The 22,139-nt window shown below is 48.3% G+C and overlaps 2 protein-coding genes across 3 annotated transcripts; one reads left to right on the forward strand and one right to left on the reverse strand.

Annotated features, from left to right (window-relative positions):
* Window positions 1-744: 744 nt before the first annotated feature.
* On the reverse strand, window positions 745-17,753 carry ZNF142 (zinc finger protein 142). Its single transcript, XM_063111233.1, has 10 exons — window positions 17,342-17,753; window positions 17,059-17,216; window positions 15,753-16,066; window positions 12,594-13,193; window positions 10,786-10,953; window positions 9,053-9,877; window positions 6,997-7,174; window positions 3,334-6,244; window positions 2,576-2,681; window positions 745-1,624 (listed from the first exon to the last, which is right to left on the reverse strand). Exons 3-10 carry the CDS (start codon window positions 16,030-16,032, stop codon window positions 1,155-1,157), a joined length of 5,538 nt encoding a protein of 1,845 aa, XP_062967303.1. The 5' UTR covers window positions 16,033-16,066; window positions 17,059-17,216; window positions 17,342-17,753; the 3' UTR covers window positions 745-1,154.
* Window positions 17,754-18,074: 321 nt separating this feature from the next.
* Window positions 18,075-21,964, forward strand: LOC134386920 (mitochondrial chaperone BCS1). 2 transcript variants are annotated; one of them, XM_063109071.1, is made up of 8 exons: window positions 18,075-18,145; window positions 19,440-19,808; window positions 19,906-20,045; window positions 20,257-20,451; window positions 20,703-20,766; window positions 21,018-21,187; window positions 21,399-21,516; window positions 21,656-21,964. In XM_063109071.1, exons 2-8 carry the CDS (start codon window positions 19,489-19,491, stop codon window positions 21,906-21,908), a joined length of 1,260 nt encoding a protein of 419 aa, XP_062965141.1. In that variant the 5' UTR covers window positions 18,075-18,145; window positions 19,440-19,488; the 3' UTR covers window positions 21,909-21,964. The 2 variants fall into 2 exon arrangements, with proteins under 2 accessions (XP_062965141.1, XP_062965146.1); XM_063109076.1 differs by lacking the exon at window positions 20,257-20,451.
* The last annotated feature ends 175 nt before the right edge of the window (window positions 21,965-22,139 follow it).

Here is a 22,139-nt window from a genome sequence, read left to right on the forward strand (position 1 = left end):
TAGAGTTTCTCTCTCCAATTTGGTTCTAGTATGGTCTATCATTGCTATGCAAGAAGGGGAGGTAGAAGGGTTGTGGGAACATTTGGGTAGTCAGGAGGAACAGGGAAAAGGTATAGAAACAAGAGGTTTCCAAGGGCCATTCTGCATGTGCTCCATAAGAAGGACATAGAAGTATGGCTTCTAAGGGGCAGGACAAAAGGAGACAAAGAGTTATTTGGTTCCAGCCCTCCTGAAGAGTTTGCTTGGAATAGTCCTGGCTTATGTCTGTTGTCCCAGCATAATTATTAATAGTACCCTCTTTAATTTTCCCAGTGTGTCCCAGTTTTGACAATCAATCGTAAAGTGAGGCACTATAGAATTATGCTGTGAAACACTCACAGAATTCTAAGTTAGAGATTTACCTCCCCAATCATTGCCCTTTCACAGTATTCCTGTGCTTTAACTTCTTAGTGCAGCTGCTGAGCCAGTCTGAGGACTGATGTTGAATTAAAGATGCATCCAGGGGGAGGTTTCATGGGTGGCAATCCTCCCTCTACAGGTATTCAAAGAGGCTTAAAAGTAGGGAGCAGGGCAAGGGCCAAGGCAGAGAGAAGACAGAGCTGGGCCTATTTCAGAATCAATCACTAAGTGAAGATGAAAGGAGACAAAGGAGAGGCAGAGGTCTAAGAAGGGAGAGGGCAGATCAAGGTGATAGCGTGGAAATGTTAAGACAGGGATTTGGACGAGTGTGTAAGCTAGTAATCATTCTCTGTTTAACATACTTTATAGAACATTAAGCACAACAGCACATGCCGGGATACAATTATTTCGAAGATGCTGAAAGAAAACAGGACTTGACACAGCAAGAAGGAAAGAGAAGATAGGGTGGGTAAAACCAAAATGTTATAGCCAGAGACTTTAGTGGAGTGATGGTGAAGAAACTGGGAACTCACAGGTTAAAAACAAAGTGTGCGTCAACAAGATATCAACATGGTGGTCCATGTCCCTTTTATAAAGCCATTAATTTCAAAGAACTAGAGTCCCAGGAGGGTTCCAGTCGCCTTGATACCCTAAAGCCAATCCTTCCTTAGGCCCTGAGCTCCTCAGGCTAGTTCTGGTTCCAGTTTGCACATTTGGACCACACCCTCCTCTTGTCCAGGAGGTGGGGTATGCTCTCAGCCCTCAGGTCCAGTTGGGGGAGCAGCAGGAGCAGGAGGGCCGGGATCCTCCAGCTGCACATCATGCAAGTGCACTGTGGGAGTTGTGGGGTCTTTGCCCACGCCCTGGTTTGGGTCAGCCTGGTCAGGGTGGTGCCTGCGCACATGCTTGACCACCTGGAATTTCTGCTTGGCCTTGTAGCTACAAAGGCGGCAGAAGAAGGGGTGCCGGTCGGTGTGGGTGAGGGCATGATGGCGCAGGCCAGCAGCCCAGCGGAAAGCACGGTGGCATACATTGCACACATAGGGTTTGGCCTCGCTGTGCTTGCGAAGGTGGGTGCGCAGCAGGAAGCGCGTCTTGAAGGCCTTGCCGCATTGCTCACACATGAAGGCCCGTGCTTCCCGGTGCCGTGTTTCCTGGTGCACACGCAGTGCATCGGCCCGGTTGGTACAGTACTCACACTCAGGACACTGGTATGGCTTTAGCCCTATAAGACAGGGAACAAATCACCATTGAAGGGGGATGGAACAAGATTCAGTGGGCCATACGAATCGCTGTGATCCTGGGATATAAAGAACAAGCAGAAAGCTGACTAATGACCATATCTTTGGAATGTTCCAGTCATGTCTGACATTTCTGTGCCCTTCTCCCAACACAGCTCCTTGTGTACATGGGTGCCCAATGGATGCTGATAACTAACTGGACCTCTTACCAACTAACCACCTGATAGTAATGAATACTTGAATACGGTAGGGTTTCCAAATGGGAAATTCCAACCCTTTTTTGGTCATAGGATACTCAAGGCATTTAAGAATCCCTTTAAACACAATTCCTTGTTCAACTCAAAAAGCAAAAGAAAATGCTTACAAGAAAAGAGGTAGAGGATGAAAGAAGCAGCATTCATAGAAGCAGAGGGCCTTGAAATGCATCTGATCAATTTTTCCACATATGGGGGACCATATGCAATAATCAAAGGCACACAGTCATTAACCCTTTGGGGAGACCCCATAGTTTGTAGATTCCATACCCAGAGAGAAGAAAAGGACTAATTAGATCAGGGAACCCTCCACTTTGTCCTCCTTATCCATGATAGTTCCATCATGTCAATGTAGGAATCAGGTAGACCTGCCCTCAGTCATTCAAGTTTGAGTTGGGGGTTCACAATGGGGGGGTGAGTGACCATGTACCACAATCACTGGGGAAGCTTTTGCTAAGTGTACATACCCAGGCTGTCACGTTTACCCCTCTTCTGATTCTGATAGGTCTTCAGTGGGTTGGAGAGTCACTCTGGTACATACTCTCCCAGCCTACCTCCTACCCCCAACATGAAACTGATATCAGTCCTGAATCTGAGCAAGGACATACACCACTGCAATGAGGTTAGATTTACTAGGGAATGGGGGAACCCTTTAGGCCTCTCAAAATCATGCAGACTTACCTGTGTGCTTAGTCATGTGGTACTTGAGCTGGTTGACCCACTTGCACTTATAGCCACACTCAGGGCACAGGTACTTCCGTTCCTCCTTGTGGATCCGCATATGGTACTGGAAGAGGGATGAGCAAAAAGCAGAAAATATGCACCCCTTGGTACTCACAGGATGTGGAAGTAGGGGCAAGTAGGTGGAGAAACTGCTGGCAGCTAACCCTTTCCCCTTCTCCCATCCTATCCATACTCCCCTTACCAATGGGGTCCCCCAGTCTGGTCACTTTGATAGTAGCCTAACCCATTCAATCTCTCTCTAGGTCTGGCCTGAGTATCTCAGCTCTGCCACTTACTAGCTGTGTCCTTGGGTGACCTAACCCCAAATTCTCAGTTTACTAATCTGTAGAATGGGGAATAGTAAAAGTATCCATAGCTCATATTTCTGAAAGGATTAAAATCACAGTGCAGAGCATAATGTAGGTGCTCAATAAATGTTAGCTGTTATTATTATTAAACACATTGTCCCTAACCTATTATACACCTTGATCACATGGCAAGCATATATTATGGAATTTTATCTTTACAACCACCCTATGGAGTTGGTAAGTATTATCTCCTTTTTTACAGATGAGGAATCTGAGGCTTGGAGAAGCTAAGGAACTGGCCCCAAGTCACAGAACTAATATTTGGAAGAATTAGAATTAGAGAACCTAGGTAGTTAACTCCGGAGCCTGCACTTCTACCACTCCCTGCCCCATGGCCCCTGACCTTACCTTGAGGCGAGAGGGGTCAGCACAGGCATAGGGGCAGAGGTGACAGTGGTAAGGCTTTTCCCCAGTGTGGATGCGGCTATGCCAGGTGATCTTCTGCCGGTTCTTAGTGCTGTAAGCACAGTCAGTACACTTGTAGAGCCGAGTGCCCCCATGCCCTTTAACATGATGATCTAGCACCAACTGATGACGGCATGCAAAGTCACAAAAGGGGCAGTGCAGAGGGGGCTGACCAACATCTCCATCTGAGGCTGCTGCTGCTGCTGAAGTCTCTTCATGCTGTTCCAGGTAGTGCTTCACCAGGCCCACCCGCTCCCGGGCAGCAAAGTCACAGAGCTGGCAGCGGTGGCTAAAATGCTGCTGCCTGCGGTGCTCATCCAGTGCTGGCCGGCTAGGGAAAGCCTCTTGGCAGGCCCCACACTCAAGCCGTGGGTGCTGTTTACGGGTGTGTCCTCGCAGGCTGGCAGGGCTGGGGCACAGCAACCCACAGCGGGAACAGTGCAGGGGGTTCTCAGTGGCCTCTGCAGGAGAGCCAGGGACAGGGTTGGTAGGCTCGGGGTGTCGGCGCAGAGCGTGTTGCTTAAGTGCTGTCTCTGAGCTGAACTGGGCCTCACACTGGGAACAGGCAAAGGCTGGAGTGCCCTGGTGGCAGCTGTTAACATGGCGAGTGATATCGTGGCGAAGATAGCCACTGTAGTCACAGAGTGGACAGAAGTGGGTGGGTGTTTTGTCATGTACCCTTAGCCGGTGCAAGCGCAGTTTCGAGTTGGTACCAAATGTCTGTGGGCAGGAGCTACAGGGGATGCGGCCAACACCTGTGTGTCGAGACTGGTGAGCCTCTAACCGGTACCTTCTGGTTGTGGAAAAGTCACAGAAAGGGCACTGATGTGGCTTCACCCCCTCATGCTTGAGCCTCCGGTGCTGCTGCAGGCAACGGCTCTGTTTACAGGTGAAGCCACAGTCCCCACACTGCAGAGGGGGCCGGGGACCACGGACTGGGGCTGCAGTGGGGTGCCTCCGCTTCTGGTGGAGCCTCAGGGCAGCAGCAGCAGGAGCAGTAAATGGGCAGAGGTCACAGTGCAGCTCTCCAGGCCCCTCAAGGGGACAGCCCCGGGTCTGGTGGGTCCTGAGAGCCCGTTCCTGCTGGCAGCTAAAGGGACATGTGGGGCAGGAGAAGCGAGCCCCCTTCTGCTTTTCATCCAGAGCTGTGTCTCCATTACCAGGGCTGGGCTCTGTATTCCCACTGCTCAGGGGAGCAGAGTCCCCATTGCTCAAGGAGGACACATCAGGCTGAGTCTGGGGGGTCCCTCGCTTTCCTCCCCGTCCACGTCCCCCCCGGCAGCCTTCAGCCACATGAGAGGTAATAGAGGACAGCCGAGAACAAAGGAATGTGCACAAGTTGCAGTGAAACTTGCCCTGCTCAAAGTAGAACTTTTCAGCGGTCTCTGTGGGTGAGGAGTTTCCTGTAGGAGGGACTGGGGAGCTGGAGGATGTGGCAAGAGGCTCCTCTATTTCTTCTGGCTCCCTGGAAAGCTCAGAAGCAGCATCTTTTGGAAGCAGTAGCTCTACATCTAATGGTGCAGGGAGAGGCTTCCCACCTTCTGTGCCCTCTGAGGCCTGGATGCTCGAGAGCAGAGGATGCAGAGGGATGGGAGAATCTGGTCTGGACAAGCCCTTGTTCTTTCTGAGCAGAACAGGGCACTTCTTCAGCAGGTGGGTGCTGAGGCCACGTTGTTGCTTGAAGACAGCTCCACACTCAGGGCACAGCAGGGGCTCTCGGCGGCCCTGGCACCCAGTCCTGGAGTGCTGATTAAGGGCCTTCTCCCGTCGAGTGATAAAAGGGCAGTGGGGGCAGCGAAAGGCTCGCCCTTCTCCCTGGATCACTACCATCTGCACCCGCCCCTCCAGGACCAATGCTTCTGCTTGTTCTTTGTCCTGTTTCCTTAAGGCCTTGAGTAATGACTCTGACTCAGGGAACTGGCGCAAGGGTGCTGTCTCAGTGGGTGGAGATGCCTCAAAGGTTCCTACCCAGCTGTTTGGGGCCTCCTCTGAGGATGGAGAGTTTCTGGAATGCTCAGGGACTGGCTTCTCCAGAATGGGCTCTTCTTCAGCACACAAGCCAGAAGTCCCAATACCTTCAAAGCTGGACAGCACTGGCCCTTCCAATCCCAGGGGCTCTGAGGGATTCAAGGGCCTGAACTCCATAGGGGCTGCTTCAGTAATCTCTTCAAGAGGTGGCTCAGCCACAGGTTCCAGCTCAACTCCCAGGGCTTCTAGGTGTAATGTGCAACTGCCCTCCTCTACCTCTGCTGGGCTGGAGCTACCACTCAGGTCATCTCCATGGGGAGCCTCACTGCTATCCTGTCTCACAGTGCTGACCTCCTCACTTGTCTCTGGCAGGTCCTGGTCCAAGTTGGGGTCCACCACAGTCCCAGGGTCATAGCCTCGCCCCTCAGGCTGAGCAGTCAGCTGGCTTGAGGGCTCTGAGTCTGGTGGGAGTGTCAGGCACTGCCTGGCCCCCTCTGGCTCCTGGCTGGCATAACGAAGCTGCCAGTCCTGGTCCCCAGGCATGTAGCCATGGGCCTTGCGCTTGTGGAAGAAAAGGGTGTTGTTGCTGAAAGTGCGGTAGTCACAGAGGCCACAGTGGAACTCGTGGAGGTGGGTATGCTTGCGGTTCTCGTGGTTCAGCAGAGCCTGCTTGTGGCGGCTCTGGTAGCTGCAGTAGTGGCAGGGGTAGAGAGGGGCTGACATGCCAGGGTGGTGCTGGGAAGCCATGTGCTTCTGCAGCTCATACTTCCGCTTGCAGGCGAAAGCACACACCTCACACATCAGGGACTTGCCCTGGTGTCGCAGCTTGTGGCTGCTCAGCTGATCAGCCCGGTGGCAGCGATAGGAGCACTGGTTGCACTGGTATCTGGCAAGGTGAGAAAAGGGGAGGTAATAACAATGACAAATCAATCATAACAACTGACAGTCACTGAATAAATATTTACTGTGGTTCAGGCTCTACATTCAGTATTGTACACGCATCATCTAATTTAACCCTCTTTTCCACTATCCTATGAAATAGGTATCTCTGCTTTGTAAGTGAGGAGACTAAGGTACCGAAGTTGATAACTTGTTTAAGGTTGGTTACAAAAGAAGTGAGGGACAGAGACAGCCAAGCTTCAGGGCCTGTGTTCTAACCCCTACTCTATATTGCTTCCTAAAGGAAAGTAATCGTGAATCAGCATGACCCACTGTGGACTTCTAAGAAGCTGATATGGCTACAGCTCCATGGGGCAGGTTCTGTGCCTAATTCTCATTCTCCCATGGAGGCATAAAAGTATAAAGAAACCCCCTAGCCAGCTGTGCCCACAGGTCACAGGAGAACTTGCCTGGATTTGGAAGTGGCCAGGATTAGGGCCATAAGTATAGAGTCTATCCACTTTTCCAGGACTGGACTCTGACAACTCAAGTGACACCTTAGTCTCTAGGCCTATACTCCCTTCCCTGAGCCCAGAAAGCTCTTACCATGCAGACTGGGCCACAGACATAGAAGCCAGTAGGCAATGGAGCTGAGATGGTGAGAACACAGAAGGGTGTTAGGAGACTCTCCAGGGACTAGAGAAAGCAATGGGGCCAGAAGTTCTTGGGATAGGGATGGATGCATGTGTGTGTTCATACCTGAGGTCCCCTGCGTGTTTTCGCATGTGCACACTGAGGTAGTGCTTCCACTTGGTGACATAGCCACATTCAGTGCACATGTAATCCTTGGTGTTGGAGTGGGTCAGCATGTGCTTGGATAGGTAGCTCACATCTCGGCAAGTGAAGTCACACAGCTCACACTTGTGAGGTTTCTCGCCTTATATGGGGGTAGGGATGAGAGAGGAGAGAACATAGATCAGACACAAACTGAGTGAGTAAACTGACCATTTCCTCCAGCAAGTTTGCCCTGATGCCAGGCAGGAACAAAAGCTTCATGTGCTACCTGAGATTTTAAAAACTTCACTAATCGAGGCTGCTTCACAGCCCTTAAACAACTACTCTCCTGACTCCTATACCAATGAAGATGGGAAGAAAGTGCTCGATTTGTTTTACAGCTTATTGGCACTAACTTAGCCCAATTCCTTTCAGTTTTCTGGAAGAGAAGGAGAAAGAAATTAGGCAGTAGAAAGAAATTTGATCTCTGATTCTGGAATCCAAAATATTAATAAAAATATTAATAGCCATGATTTATATAGTGCTCATTATGTGCAATTTTCTGACCACTTTCTAAAAATTCCTCCTCTTAGGGCTGGCTGGTTAGCTCAGTTGGTAGAGTGTGTTATAATGGTCAAGGGTTTAGATCCCCAGACAGGCCAGCTGCAAAAAAAAAAAAAAAATTTAAAGTTAAAAAAAATAAAAATGTCTCCTTTCATTAAATCTTTATAACATTCCTATGAGGCAGGTGCTATTATCACCCTCATTTTACAGATGAGGAAACAGAGGCACAAAGAAAGCATAAAGATGTTAAGTGGTGGTTCAAATCTCAGCTTACCACTGTGTGGCTTTGGGCAGTCTTGGTTTCCTTGTCTCAAGAAAGGGGGCAAGAAAAATACTAATCTCATATGGTTTTTATGAAGATTAAATGAGATACATGTCCCAAAGTCATCTGTGGTGCCCAGTGAGAATTTAAGGATAAGCTGTCCATGTAGTTGGTCAAGACCTGTCACTAAAGCTGGGGGCCATGTGGGTTCCTTCAGGACTCCTCCGTGTTATCCCTGCCTGCCCACCCAGCCCCCTTCCCTATGGTGAAAGGCAAACAATGTGCAATTCTGGTTCTGGTTCTGGCGCTAGCTATATGATCTTACAGTAGGTCTAAATTAACTTCTCAGAGTTTGTCTCTTTTCTCATCTTTAGCCTTGCTTACAAGATTGTTATTATGGATTAAATGTGATAATATATGTGAAAGAACTCTGTAAACTGTAAAGCACTATAATTAGAAATAAGGTTTTAGGAAAGGCATGAGAAAACATGAGATTTTGTGACTGAAATGTACAGAAATGAACTGTTCAACAAGAACAACGATGGCTTTGCCCCAAGCTGCCTAAAAATTGTCATTTCAAACTAGTCTTCAATGAAAAATTTAATATCCTGTCAATCCACTGATGCTTACATAGAGATCACAGATGGGATGATGCTGTAAGCAGGAAGCCTGATTTGGTTATCACCTAAAGCACCAATAACGCTGGTAACCAATTAAAAGTCTGAGCTGAAAAATCTACAACTTTCAGGTCACTGGAGGTGATATTGTTTCAGCGTCATGGATGCCCATAATCTGTATGTATGGCTCAGTCTTCTCACTACCTGTCTCTCACAGCACATCCCAAAACTTGAATTGCAAAGGAAGGTATCTGTCCTGGTCTGGGTTTCTTCATTCTAATAGGCTTAGTGTTGGCCCCCGCAAGCCTGTCTAGGGGTGGGCAGAACTGGACAGGGGCTTAAGGGAGAGACACTACAGTATGATAGTTACAGCACAGGCTCTGGAATCAGACTGTCTGGATTCAAATCCCAGCCCACACTTTACTAACTGAATGACACTTACTTAGGGTTCATTTATAAACTCAGAATACTAGATCTATCTCTAGGAATTCTAGGTCAAATGAGACAATGTATGCAAAGCCCTTCATGGGATGTTTGGTACACAGTAAAAGCTCATGTTAGCCATCATCATCACCATCATTATTAACACAGTACTCACCGGTATGCAGCAGCATGTGTCGGATGAGCACCCTCTTATGGGCAGTGGCAAAGCTGCACTCATGGCACTGGTGGATCTTCTCATGAGCATGCATCTTTCCTACATGGTCCTGGTAGGCCACTGGGTTGAAGGTGGCAAAGGGGCAAAAGGTGCAGCGCAGCTCTTCACTGCCAGCATGACCCTGCTTCTTGTGTTTGCGGAACAGATGCTTGTTAGAGCAGGCAAAGTCACAGTGGGGGCAGTGGAAGGCATAGTGGCTCTTGTGGTGGGCCTCCATGGCTTCAGCTGTGGCAAAGAGCATGGGACACGAGTGATGGCGGCACTCCACAGCCCGCACCCCATGGGTCTCCTTCAGGTGCTTTACAAAGGCCTTGCGATCCGGTGCTGCATAGCTGCAGTCCTCCTGAAAGCAGCAAAGGGGTACTGGCTCTGCTGCAGCTGCTGCTGTGTGGCTCTTGAGGTGCTCCTTGAGGGCCTGGCTAAGGCGGAATTCTTCACGGCAGACAGGACAGGCATAGGTGTCTGAGTAGAAGTTGGAAATGTCCTCGTGCATGCTGGCCATGTGGCGGTTGAGTGCATTCCTCTCCACTGCACTGTAGTGGCACAGTGGGCAGCGGTGGGCCTTCTCACCCAGCTCCCGCAACAGATGGGTCTTGAGCTTGCTCTTACTGGTGAAGAACTTCTGGCAGTTGGGGCACTGGAGGCTGGGGTCTGGAAAGTGGAGATGTAGGTGCTCCACCAGATGGGTCCGCTTCTTAAAGCAGCGCTTGCACTCTGGACACATGTGGGTTTTGAACAGGGACTCAGTGCCAGAAGCCACATCCCCTGGAGGAGGGAATGCAGAGATGGTTAAGAGCGAGATTCTTAAATAGGTCAGGGGTTGGCCAGACAATGGGAACCACAATTTGCCCAAACACAAATACTGTATGGCCTTTCCTTCCCGGAAACCAAATAATAGGGACTCAAACATTGTAATCTCTAAGAGATGAGAAAGTCAAATATTAAGAGAGACAAAATCACAAGGACTCCTCAGATCTTGCTATGGACTGTTTGAAGGGCTTCACCCAGCTATCAACTCTTCCTGAGCCTTTGTTTAGAGTTGCTCAAAAGAACAATCTAGATGGATCATTCTTGTTCTTCTTGCCCTTGTTCTACGGGGGCAGGCAGAAAGGTCAGCAGGGTTGGTTAGAAGGAAAAGAGACCCAAAGGGAGTGAGCAGAAAGGAAGAAGGTAAAGTACTCTTACTTCCAAACATTGGTTCAGTGGGCTCTAGATAATAGAGTTAATAATGAATACAATCAGATCTTTCCTATTCACTTGACAGTAAACATGCTCCCAGTGGGATGGGTTTCAAATGTTCTATTGAGGTAGAAAACCAGGATGCAAGAATTCAGAAAAAAATCTTAGGGGTTCAAAGCCAGACAAAAAAGGCTGCAGACCATCAATAACCTCTGGCATGATACTATGAACACCACATCCTCCTTCTCTGTAAAAGAGCTTTCTGCCTGAGGAAAACCAGCCCAGAAGAGCAAATGCTATTTACTCCTACCCTGTGTTACTTGAGTCTTTACCCATTTATCATTTTCCCACTAGACTTTGACTTTTGAGTCAAGGTGGAACAGAAAGAATGGAAGGATCTGAACCAAAGCTCAGAAAACCAAACCCTAGAGCCTCAATGCCCACTATCCATTCTTCCCGACCACTAAAAGCTTCAAGCCTCATGATGTCAATACCTTCCAACTGCTGAGCCTGTTGGCCTTTATTCAGGGCTTTCTGGGAGTCCTTTTGGGTGCCACTCTCCTCTTCTTCATCTAAGTCCTCCTCTTCAGCTGACTCCTGCCCAGGCAAGGTTGTACTTACTTCCTCTGAAGGTTCTCCCTCTCCTGGAGGAAGTTTGGGAGCTGGAGACACATAAAACTTAATAAAGTCTACAGGAGCCAATGATAGCACTGAATGCTCGTACTTTCCCATTTATTGGCTAGAATTATCCTTCTCCCCTTTTAGTATAAGGGAATCTTGGGTTTTAAGTAAATAAACTTATTCCTACTCAAGACAGGAATAGGAAGACCAGGAGTTAAGCTGTCAACAATGCTCTAGTCTAAAGCAGATCAAACCTCAGATAACACCAACCTAAGACCCCTTAAAAGGTAAGAGCTTTGAGGTCATTGAAGTGGGGGTAAGAAGCTGAGAAGTGGAGAATGGTAGACTGTACTTTCCTAGCTTAGGTCCCCAGGCTAATGTTCACCTGTACTGATGGCTCAGTACAGGTGAATATATCCTGATCTCTAAAGTGTTCCACTGAGAAACCAACTCAGCAATTCAAGGTCACACCTTGCTCCCTCAAATCCATCCCTTCTATCCCTCAACAGAGGCACCTGCCTAAGTAAGGCAAAGATGTATAACTAGTTCCCAGGAGAAAGGTCCTCTCTTCAGGCATCAGAGCACAAGTGAGTCTTAGCAAGCCAAGTACTCTCATCGGAATCTTGGCTTCTCCTGGTTTCTTTTCTCTATTTCTTCCTGCTCTGCTCCTCTTTTTCTTTGACACCAAAAGGAGTAAGAATCTGTAAAGCACCATCCCCCTGCAGGTTTCTTTTAAAATAATTCCAGCGTGGAGCTGGGGGGAAGCCCAACCCAGCTGCAACTAGGCAAGCTGAGGCATGGAGCTGGGGGAAGCCGAACCTAAACGCAACCTAAAGAGCAGACCCAAAATACCATTTTCACATGGGTAGCCCAACATGGCCACTGCAATTGCCATGGCTGCCACAAAAGCGGCTGGTCTCTATAGCTGCAGTCACAGCCACCCTGCAGATGGCATGCCAGACTCTCAACTGCGATGACACAAGGAAAGGCACCAGCGGAGACCAAAAAAAAAAAAAAAAGAAGAGGTCCTCTCTCTACAAAGCACACTCCAGAGTAATAGAAGAAGCATCTGATTTACGATAACAGGGGAGGACCTGATCACACCTGTCTGAGTACTGGACAGATCATCTGGGCAACAAAACAACAGAGGAACAGTTTATTTGTTAGATGGAGAGAACAAATCTATGGTTATGAGAGAGGGGAGGGGGAAGGGGAGAGATTGGATAAGGGGCATAAAGAATAAGTATGATTTGTAACAATGAATATGCTAATTAAAAAATAATAACTCCAGCTTCTCCTGCCCACTCCCCCAATCCCACTTACTATAAAAGGGAGTCTACAGGCATTCTACCAATGGCTACAGCCACTAATGGGCATTTTTACTTTTGCCCTCAGAAAGTTCTGAAATGGACCAGTAGAGAATAATGGTTAAAGCCACATGTAACCTAAGCCAAATTTCATTCATTCTTGAGGACAAAGACTTCTTTTGTCCCATATATTCTGACTGATTCAAGGTTCCTAGATGCTTTCCCATGTCATCTAGTAATTCCTTCTTCCTAAGTCACTATCTAGATTCCCTTATACTCATGCACATTCATGGCACTGGAAACAACTGGCTCTCCTATAAGATTGACTGTGGCTATGTTCTAGGTGTGAGACTGCTGGGTCCCCGGCCTCATACCTGGCAACAGCTCCTGGGATGGCAGGCCCTGAATGGCAGAAAGTTCTCCTTGTGTCCCAGCCCCATGGCTCCGCTGATGCTGCCGGAAGAGTTTGACGTTGGAGCCCATGAAGCTGCAAAGGCTGCAGTGGAAAGGGTAATGGGCCTGCCGATGCAGCTCCATGCCCTGCTGGCTCCCGAAAAGCAGAGGACAGCCCCGAAAAGAACAGGGCATAGGAATTGCTCTGTGGGTCTGCCTCAGGTGGTGCTGCAGACCCTTGCGATCTTTAGCAGAGAATACACATCCAGATTCTGGGCAGGAGAAGGTGTCAGGAGTGGCCCGGTGAATCTTGAAGTGGCTCTTCAGGGCCTGGGGTTGGGCAAACTCCTGTCTACACACAGGGCATGGCAGGGGGCTATCTGGAGGGCTCTGGCCCTGCAGAGGATCAGGGAGGGTGAGGTTGCTGGGGGGCAGCTCTGCAGAGCACAGGTGATTAGAGAGGCCCTGCACAGGCTGTATATGGGTCTCAGTGCACTGGTGCAAGGCCAGCAGAGTGGGCTCTGCAAAGCTCTGTTCACAGCGCTCACAGAAGTACACCTCCACCACCTTTACCAGGACACCTGCAGGCAGAGGACCGACAGAGAAAGGCATAGAATCAGATGGAACGAGATTCATAGGAGCTAGTTACTAGTAGAAAATATAGGTCAATCTTTTAATATTTTTGGAGTGCATATGGACTGCACCTGGTTTATAAGCCCCATAAGGTCAGGGACAATCTATGTGGCACATGTGTTTGGATTCCTAGTATCTAGCACAATACTTAGCACAAGACAGGTGCTTAATAAACATCTGTTAAATGAAAGAACAAACATTAATCAAATCTAGAAAGCATTAAGAAAAGGCAATATATTTTGCCCAAACAGAAACTTCCAAAAGAAGAAAATAACAAACCAGGGATATTTGCAATATAAATGACAAACTGTTACTTTCAAATTCTGTAAAGAGCTCTTCAAAGATACAGGAATTCATAAATGGAGAACATCCTTTCTGAGAAGAGACAAATTACCTCCATAATAATTGCTGCTATTTTTGAAGCAATGGGCAGGACCTTGACAAAGAAAGGCTTAGGAAACACTCATTTGGTCCTCTAATAACCCTATGAGAAGAGGGACCTGGGATTTTATGAGGTTAAGGCCACCATGCTTATTAGTGGTAGAACCATGACTGACACCCAGGTTTGTCCTACCTTTATTCTGCTGGTCCTTTTTCTTTTTTTGTTTGTTTAAAAAAAGTCCAGTGCAAGGGCCGGCCTGTGGCTCACTCAGGAGAGTGCGGTGCTGATAACACCAAGGCCACAGGTTCGGATCCTATATACAGATGGCCGGTTCGCTCACTGGCTGAGCGTGGTGCTGACAGCACCAAGTCAAGGGTTGAGATCCCCTTACCGGTCATCTTAAAAAAAAAAAAAAAAAAAGTCCAGTGCAACAATTCAAATGATATAGAAGTATAAAGAGAAAGAATAACCACCACTCACGCTCACACATACGATTTGATCTGTATCCTTTTATGCCTTTTTATTAGTCACCGTTCTGCAATTTGCTTCCCCCACCCCACCACTTATTATATATCAAAGAAAAATATTTTTATCTATGAGTAGATTTAAATCTATTTCTTTTTTTTGGTTCAGTTAATGGCATTTTAGAGCATGAATAAATTCTGCCCTTACTAATGGATATTTGGGTTGTTTCCAACCATTGCAAATAGAGCTGCTCTACACATCCTTATCCCTTTCTCCTTGTGCATGTGTATTCTTTCTATCAGATAGATTCCAAAAGTGGAATTACTGGGACAGAGTATGCATATTGTAAAGTTTGGTATGTAGCTAAATTGACCTTCTAAAGATTATACTAATTTTTATTCTCTATAAGCTATAAGATAGTGTCTCCTCACAGCCTCATCAACACTAGGTATTATAAAAAATGTTTACTTTTTTGCCAAGGTTGAGAAACAAAAGTGGCACCTCACAGTTATTTTTAACTGGAATTTATTTGTGCTAATGAGATTAAGTGTCCTTACATATGGTTACTGACTATTTTTATTTCTTCTTTAGTGAATCACATGGAGACTTCTTTTCCAATTTTTTTTTTTTTTTTTTTACTATTTTTCTTATTGTGGAGCTCTCCAAATCTTACAGATATTAACTACTTCTTATAATCACGGATCAGCTTAATGATGGGGATGCATTCTGAGAAATGCTTCATTAGGCAATTTCATCATTGTATGAACATCAGACTATACTTATGTAAACCTAAATGGTATGGCCTACCACACACCTAGGCTATATGGTATAGCCATTATAATCTTACGGGACCACTGTCATATATGTGGTCCATCATTAACTGAAACATCAATTGTACACTGCAAATATTTTTTCCAGGCTTTTTTTTTTTTTTTTTTAATTTCTTTCACCACACAGAAGTTTAGAAATATTGTAAATAGTCAAATTAGCTAATCTTTCCCAGTATTCTTTGCCACTATATTACACTGCCAAGGGAAGGAGTGACAACTGTAGCTAGAGGATGACAGTTAAAAAACAGGGAAGTTTTCTAAAAATAAAAGGTTGTGGATATGAGAAGAATAAAAGGAAGAATCTTTCTCCTAGGATAAATAAAATTGCTCAACCCCTACTCTAAATAAGCCCTGGATGGTTGAAGTATGTTACGCACAAGAAACTAGGGCAGGGAAATACCAGATTACTTCTGGAATGCCCTGCCAAGCTCAGGGTGGTAGAGACAGGCTGGGCCTTTTGCCTAAGCCCTGGCTGCAGTTCTTGGGTGAGAGGGTCAATATGAAGGAAAGAATCCCCAAGGTCTGTAAGAGTAAGGACAAGCCAGGATTGGGTAGAAGTATCAGAAAAGTCTTCCCTCTGGATTACTGCCTGGAAGACTTGAAGCTCTCACAGGGACAGCCTCTGCCAAAAGCTTGGTCCAGGATTGTGCACCACTTTGGCAAACTTCAGTCAACATGCACCAACTGCAAACCAAATTACAACATCTCTAAGTATAAAAACAGGATGCTTCCCTGTGTTTTCATCATATTCATACGGAAGAATAAAAAATAGCACAGACAAAACCTTAGGACTGCTTGTCACACTGGACTGCAAGCAACTATGTTTGTACCTGGGGTGTCTCCAGGAGCACCTGGAGACAAGGTTCCAGCTACTGTTTCCACAATGATCTCCATGTTCCCAGGGCCCTCTTCAGTTGCTGTCGCCTCTACCAGCAAGCAGCCTGGGTCAGCAGGCAAAGGTGTGGAGTCCCCAGAAGGACAGGGGCTCTGGACAGGCCCCAGGATTCCACGGTTAGAGAGAGGCGGGGGGATCAGCAATAGCTCAGGGCATAGTCCATCCATCTCCCCAGTGCTGTTGGCTGGCTGTGAGTCCAACATAGGGTCTGTCATCACCACCAACTTGTGTTCTGTGGCCTTTTAAATGCTGATAAGCCAAACAGAAGAAAAACAAAACATAGTTAGAGCGCTTGCTTTCTTCCCAGTTGGTGCAGGTACACAGCCCAGTGCCCACCCACTCAGGCATTTCCTTTCATGACAGCATGCCACACCGTATTAACTTAAACAGAAGCTTTCTTTCTATGCCTGTGTTCATAACAAAAAGCATAAAAATGATAATAGGGTCAATATTAGGAGAGAGCCAACAAGTTTTAGAGCCAATATATGACAGACTGAAGGTTATGTTTCTTGCTAGCAGATGACCTTGGTCAAATCATTAAGCAATCTGGATTTTCAGTTGTGTTATCCGCAACAAAACTGTGTGGGGCCAATGGATTTCAGAGGTCCCTTTCCCTCTTAGTATTAGACGATCTCACTATCCCTCAGTGTGGGTATAAGGCCCTTCCTTCATGATCTGGCCCCTAATGACCTCTCCAGACTCATATTCTACCTCTCCCCTCAACAGGTCTCTGAACCACACAAACCACCAACAATCCGTGCAAGTCGGACAATAAGAGGAGTCTAGTGAAGAACTGTAAACACGAAGTTGCATCAGAGTAAAGCTAGGTATCTTACATCAAGATACCAAAGCAGTGATTTCTCACATATAAAGTAACACATCTGGAGAAATTTCAAACTCATTAACTGACTATAGCATCAAACTGAACACTAGAACACAAATGAGAAACGAAAAGCAATCAAGTTGCATGTCCTTTTATATATGGTTAAAATGAGTTTAAGCTGAATAATTAGTAATTAAGAATGACAGTAATCACTTCATTAAATTAAGTCACGGAGGTCGAGTAAGGACCATGTTGCAGATAAGATTTAAAAAAGAAAAGAAACAAAGTGAAACCAGATATTCCCTATTCTCCAGAACCCCCTCAGCTCAAAACATCGGATCACAAGGATTCAGAATGTGGCAGGGAAGAGCACTTCCGCAGTCAGAGAGATTCGCTAGAAACCGCAGCCTCCACTTACTGAATATTATCGCTGCTCTAGGAATCTTCAAGCTCGGCCATACATGGCCTCAGGGGGAGCCCAGGAGAGCGCGGCGCCGTCTGGACTGAGAACCTTCACCCGTGGGAAGGTGGAGTGAGGTGGGAGACAGGTGGACACGAGAGAAGAAATGTGCTTGTCTTTGGGGCAGGAGCAAAGAAGAGAAAGGACAAATTAAGGCAGAGAGAAGGCCTTGCGAAACAACGAATCCCGATCTAGGGACCAAGGAACCCTGATTCCCACCTGCCTTGGGGCTCTGGCCTACCGAGTGGCCTTCGACAGATACAGTCGCTTCGCTTTTCTGGGCCTCAGCTTTCCTATCTGTAAAGTGGAGTCGATGACAACGTCCTCATCGTCAGGCTGGAGCTGGATCACAAGAGCCAGCGAAAGGGAACGGCGTTTTGTAACCCGAAAGGCTTGGGATGCAGCATCGTCATGATCACGGTCCTGAGGAGAGCCAGCGGGTACCGGGCGCGGTCCAGGGCGGTGACGCCGCTGAGGCGCCTGGGCAGCTGATGAGATGCGCCGGGGCCCCGCTCCTCGGCGTGCTCCCTTCAACACCTCCTCCCGAGGGTTCCCACCGCCCAGGCCCACTCTCGTCCTGGGGCTTGAGAAACTTTTGCCTCCGGCTCGCGGCACGCGCCCTTCCTCTCAGTTCCCGCCCCGCAGCGGCTCACTCACCTCCCCGGCCAGGGCTGGCTGGGGCCGCATCTCTATGGTTGACAGAGGCTGGAGCGGCCTCCCGAGGCTTCCTTTGTGCGACCGCCTCTGGCCCAGCTGCCTCCAGGACATCGGCCATGTGCAGGCCGCTCACTCTTCCTCTTGCCCTCAGGCCGAGTACTCTATGATTTTTCCTCTAGCGTTTCTCTCCACCCACCAGCCTTGAAGCTCAAGGAGTATCATCGAGAGTTGTGGGGCAGAGTGGCAAGGCCTTCTTGGTGGGTGTGGCGGGAAGTAGAAATTAAGTCACGGAGGCGGGGACGGTGAATTCGGGGGCGGGGTCAAGCGGCGCTTTCCTCAAGTGCGGAGGGGTGAAACCACCGAGATAGAGGGCCAGAGAGTCATGGCGGTAAGGGGGCGGGGTGACGGATTATTCCAAACCACGCGGCTGGAAGAGCTAGCTGGGGTGTTGAGGGTGGTCGGGAGGGGCTCTGGGTGTCTGGCAAGGACCGGGAGGCGGGGGGAGTTTTGACTCTGGCCTTCCATGCATAGGTGTCTTGGAATTGTGGATCCCAGCTCTGAGCCTCAGCCGGGGTCACTGCTGTCAATTCACCGCCCTGCGTGCCTGCGTGCCCAAAGTGGCAGGGGTTGGGGGTCGAAGGAGAGGTGTACTAGAAACAATTTGGTCCCTATCCTTCAGGATCTTATTGTCTGCAATTAGACCCAGTCACATTTTATTGGGGAGAATTCGGGAAAAACTCGGTGGAGGCAGTATCAGATGGGCAGGATTTCGAGAGAATGGAGGGAATAAAGAATGGTCATTCCAATCCAAGAGAACTGCAGTGGCAAGGGGATGGGAGATTATTTGTATATTTGGTTGAACAGGGAGTATTACGAGCTAAACCATGGAAGATAGGTGGGCAATGTGTTGTAGAGGGCCATGAGTACCAGACTGAGGAGTTTGTAGCCAATACAGAGCTCTGTTGGGAGCCAGCCATTGAAGCAAGGAATGTGAAAGAATTGAAGCTGATCTTTATAAATTAAAATCTGGACCTCTTTGGGAGACCGTGTTGTTGATAACACCAAGGTCAGGTGTTCGGATCACCATACTGGCCTGCCGCTAAAGCGGGGGAAAAGATCTGGACCTCTGTGTAGCTGTTTGGTGAAGAAAGGTGGAGATTCCTTAAAATACCATTTCAAGGATTAAATTTTAACTTTAAAGAGACAGTTTAGGTGTGAGTTAATAAAGATCTAAACAGGACATTAGGAATGGGCATGTAAGGGAGAGGATATTTGGGGGACAGTGCTCATTGTTACAAAATATGGGGTTACTGACAGGTCAATGTAAGAGTCACCCCTGTTGACTTCAGCCACTGGGCCCCTTTCTATCCCAGATGGCCCCAGGGACCACAAAATTTCTATCCATCCATTATCCTGATGTGAAGCCAGTTACTGGTCTCTCAGTTTGAAGGAATCTACAAACATGGGAAGGACAAAATGGGATAAGGGGCCTGGAGTCTCAGCACTTGCATTCCATCACCACCTCTGCCCCACAAAAGGATATTTTTGAAGCACACAGTCGTGCTGACATGTCCTTCTTGCTTCTGTAGGTGGGAGTGGGGCGGGTCTGGAGAGGTATTGTGGTGTCCAGTTTCTCAACTAATTGCTTGCTTTGTCCCATCTCCACTGCTCCCCACCCCTAGGTTTTGATAATGCCTCAAGGCCTGTAAGGTTTGGTGTTTCCCTTTCAAGATGCCGCTTGCAGACTTCATTCTGGCCCTGAAGGACAATCCCTACTTTGGGGCTGGATTTGGGCTGGTGGGTGTGGGCACAGCCCTGGCCTTGGCCCGGAAGGGTGCCCAGCTGGGCCTGGTGGCATTCCGGCGCCATTACATGATCACACTGGAAGTCCCTGCTCGAGACAGGAGCTATGCCTGGTTGCTTAGCTGGCTCACCCGCCACAGTACCCGTACTCAGCACCTCAGTGTTGAGACTTCATACCTTCAGCACGAGAGTGGCCGCATCTCCACCAAGTTTGAATTTGTCCCCAGCCCTGGAAACCACTTTATCTGGTAAGGTTGGGAGTCAGGGAGGTCTCTGAGAGTAGAAAAGGAGAAATAGAGCTGGGTTTGATCCATTCACGTACCCCCTTCTGACCATTCTTATTAGGTATCGGGGAAAATGGATCCGGGTAGAACGAAGTCGAGAGATGCAGATGATAGACTTGCAGACGGGGACTCCTTGGGAATCTGTCACCTTCACGGCCCTGGGCACTGACCGCAAGGTTTTCTTCAACATCCTGGAGGAAGGTGTGGGATGGCACAGGCAGGCTTTGTAGGGGGGTTACAGGGATGGAGACATTTGATGTCAGAGGAAGAACAGCTTGGAGAGTAGTAAGAGGATCTTAGCCCACAGGAGCAGGGGGCCAGAAGGAGGCTATTTTGGCACAGCTCTACATAATTGAAGACTCAGCCATGGTGAAGAGAATTCTTGGCTTTCTCTCGTTTCCCCCCCTCCCAGCTCGAGAGCTAGCCTTGCAACAGGAGGAAGGGAAGACTGTTATGTACACAGCTGTGGGCTCTGAATGGCGCCCTTTTGGCTATCCACGCCGGCGGCGGCCACTGAGTTCTGTGGTTCTACAACAGGGTCTGGCCGACCGAATTGTCAGAGACATCCGAGAATTCATTGATAACCCTAAGTGGTACACTGACAGAGGTGAGAAGCAGCTGGGAGGAGCTTGGCTGGGCTGTTTTTGACATGTTGTTAGAGCAGGAGGAGACAGGCTGGTCTCTGGCAAGGTGGTGCGATATAAAGCTCTAGCCCACCTCCCAGAGATGAACGGGAAGGAAAAGTTGCCTATGGGATGATTTCTTTCCTCGAGGGGGCAGGGCTGGGAATGAATGTGGACATCTGGGGCAAAGTACCTGAATCATTTTAGGTCTTGATCATACTGGCTGTATCCCTAGGCATTCCCTACAGACGTGGCTACCTGCTTTATGGGCCCCCTGGTTGCGGAAAGAGCAGTTTTATGTGAGTAGAGCCAAAATGTCTCTTAATTCTGCAAAACTTAGCTTTTGTGAAAAAACTAGGCTGATGTGGTCTGAAAGGGAAATGTTTCTGGGGAACAGGGACCAATATGAACATGAGACATGTGGAACGTTAGGGTGAGTGGTGGAAGTTGGCCTCTGAGACAAACCTCCCAGGACCATGAGCAAAGATCACTTTGGCCAAGAAAAAATTCCCAGATTGCCTACCACCTCCTGTCATCCCATCTTCCATAGCACAGCCCTGGCTGGGGAACTGGAGCACAGCATCTGCCTGCTGAGCCTCACAGACTCTAGCCTCTCCGATGACCGGCTCAACCACCTGCTGAGCGTGGCCCCGCAGCAAAGCCTAGTGCTCCTGGAGGATGTGGATGCTGCTTTCCTCAGTCGAGACTTGGCTACAGAGAGTAAGTGAGGGGTGCTGAGGGAAGAGGAGTGGTTCTAAATGAGGAACAGTGGAAGGAAGTAGAAATCCACAGGGTTGACAGAGTTGCCTGAGTTAGCAATAAGAGCCCACAAAAGGTATTAAGTAGGGGAATATAGTGGGGAGTGGAGGGAGATGCTAATTTTAAGCAGGGCTATGACCACCCATATTTGTTTATTTCTGCCTTCCTCCAGACCCAGTAAAGTACCAAGGTCTAGGTCGTCTCACCTTCAGTGGACTACTCAATGCCTTGGATGGTGTGGCTTCCACTGAGGCACGCATTGTGTTCATGACCACCAACCATGTTGACAGGTAAGAAGGGAGTGAAGACTGAGAGGCAAGACTCCACCCCCTCAGTGCCTTGGAAAGATCAGGAGGTTGATGGGACCATCTTTTTTTCGGCTGCTAGTGCGACTATTGCCTTGACTCTGCTTTCCCCGTCTTCTCCTAGGCTGGACCCTGCTCTGATACGCCCTGGGCGAGTAGACCTGAAGGAGTACGTGGGCTACTGTTCATACTGGCAGCTGACCCAAATGTTCCAGAGGTTCTATCCAGGGCAAGCCCCTTCCTTGGCTGAGGCCTTTGCAGAACATGTCCTTCAAGCTACAACTCAGATCAGTCCTGCCCAAGTGCAAGGCTACTTCATGCTATATAAAAACGACCCTGCAGGTGCAATTCACAATGCTGAGTATCTGAGGAGGTGATCGACCAGGCTGTGCTCAACTCTTCTCTAGGAAATCAATAAACACCTGCCACACTACTCTGGTTGGTGACCTCCCTTCATCCCTCAGTATATTGGTACCTGAGTAAAAAGCAGGGGCTGCAATCACAGATGCCTACAGGGGTCAGTCAGGCAACTACATATACAAATGATGGGGGCATAGCCTAAGACAAAGGAGAAGAGACAGTAAACAGGAAAATATATCCCTCCATCT

Source organism: Cynocephalus volans, chromosome 1, assembly GCF_027409185.1.
Source record: "Cynocephalus volans isolate mCynVol1 chromosome 1, mCynVol1.pri, whole genome shotgun sequence".
In the NCBI taxonomy this organism is placed as follows: domain Eukaryota; kingdom Metazoa; phylum Chordata; class Mammalia; order Dermoptera; family Cynocephalidae; genus Cynocephalus; species Cynocephalus volans.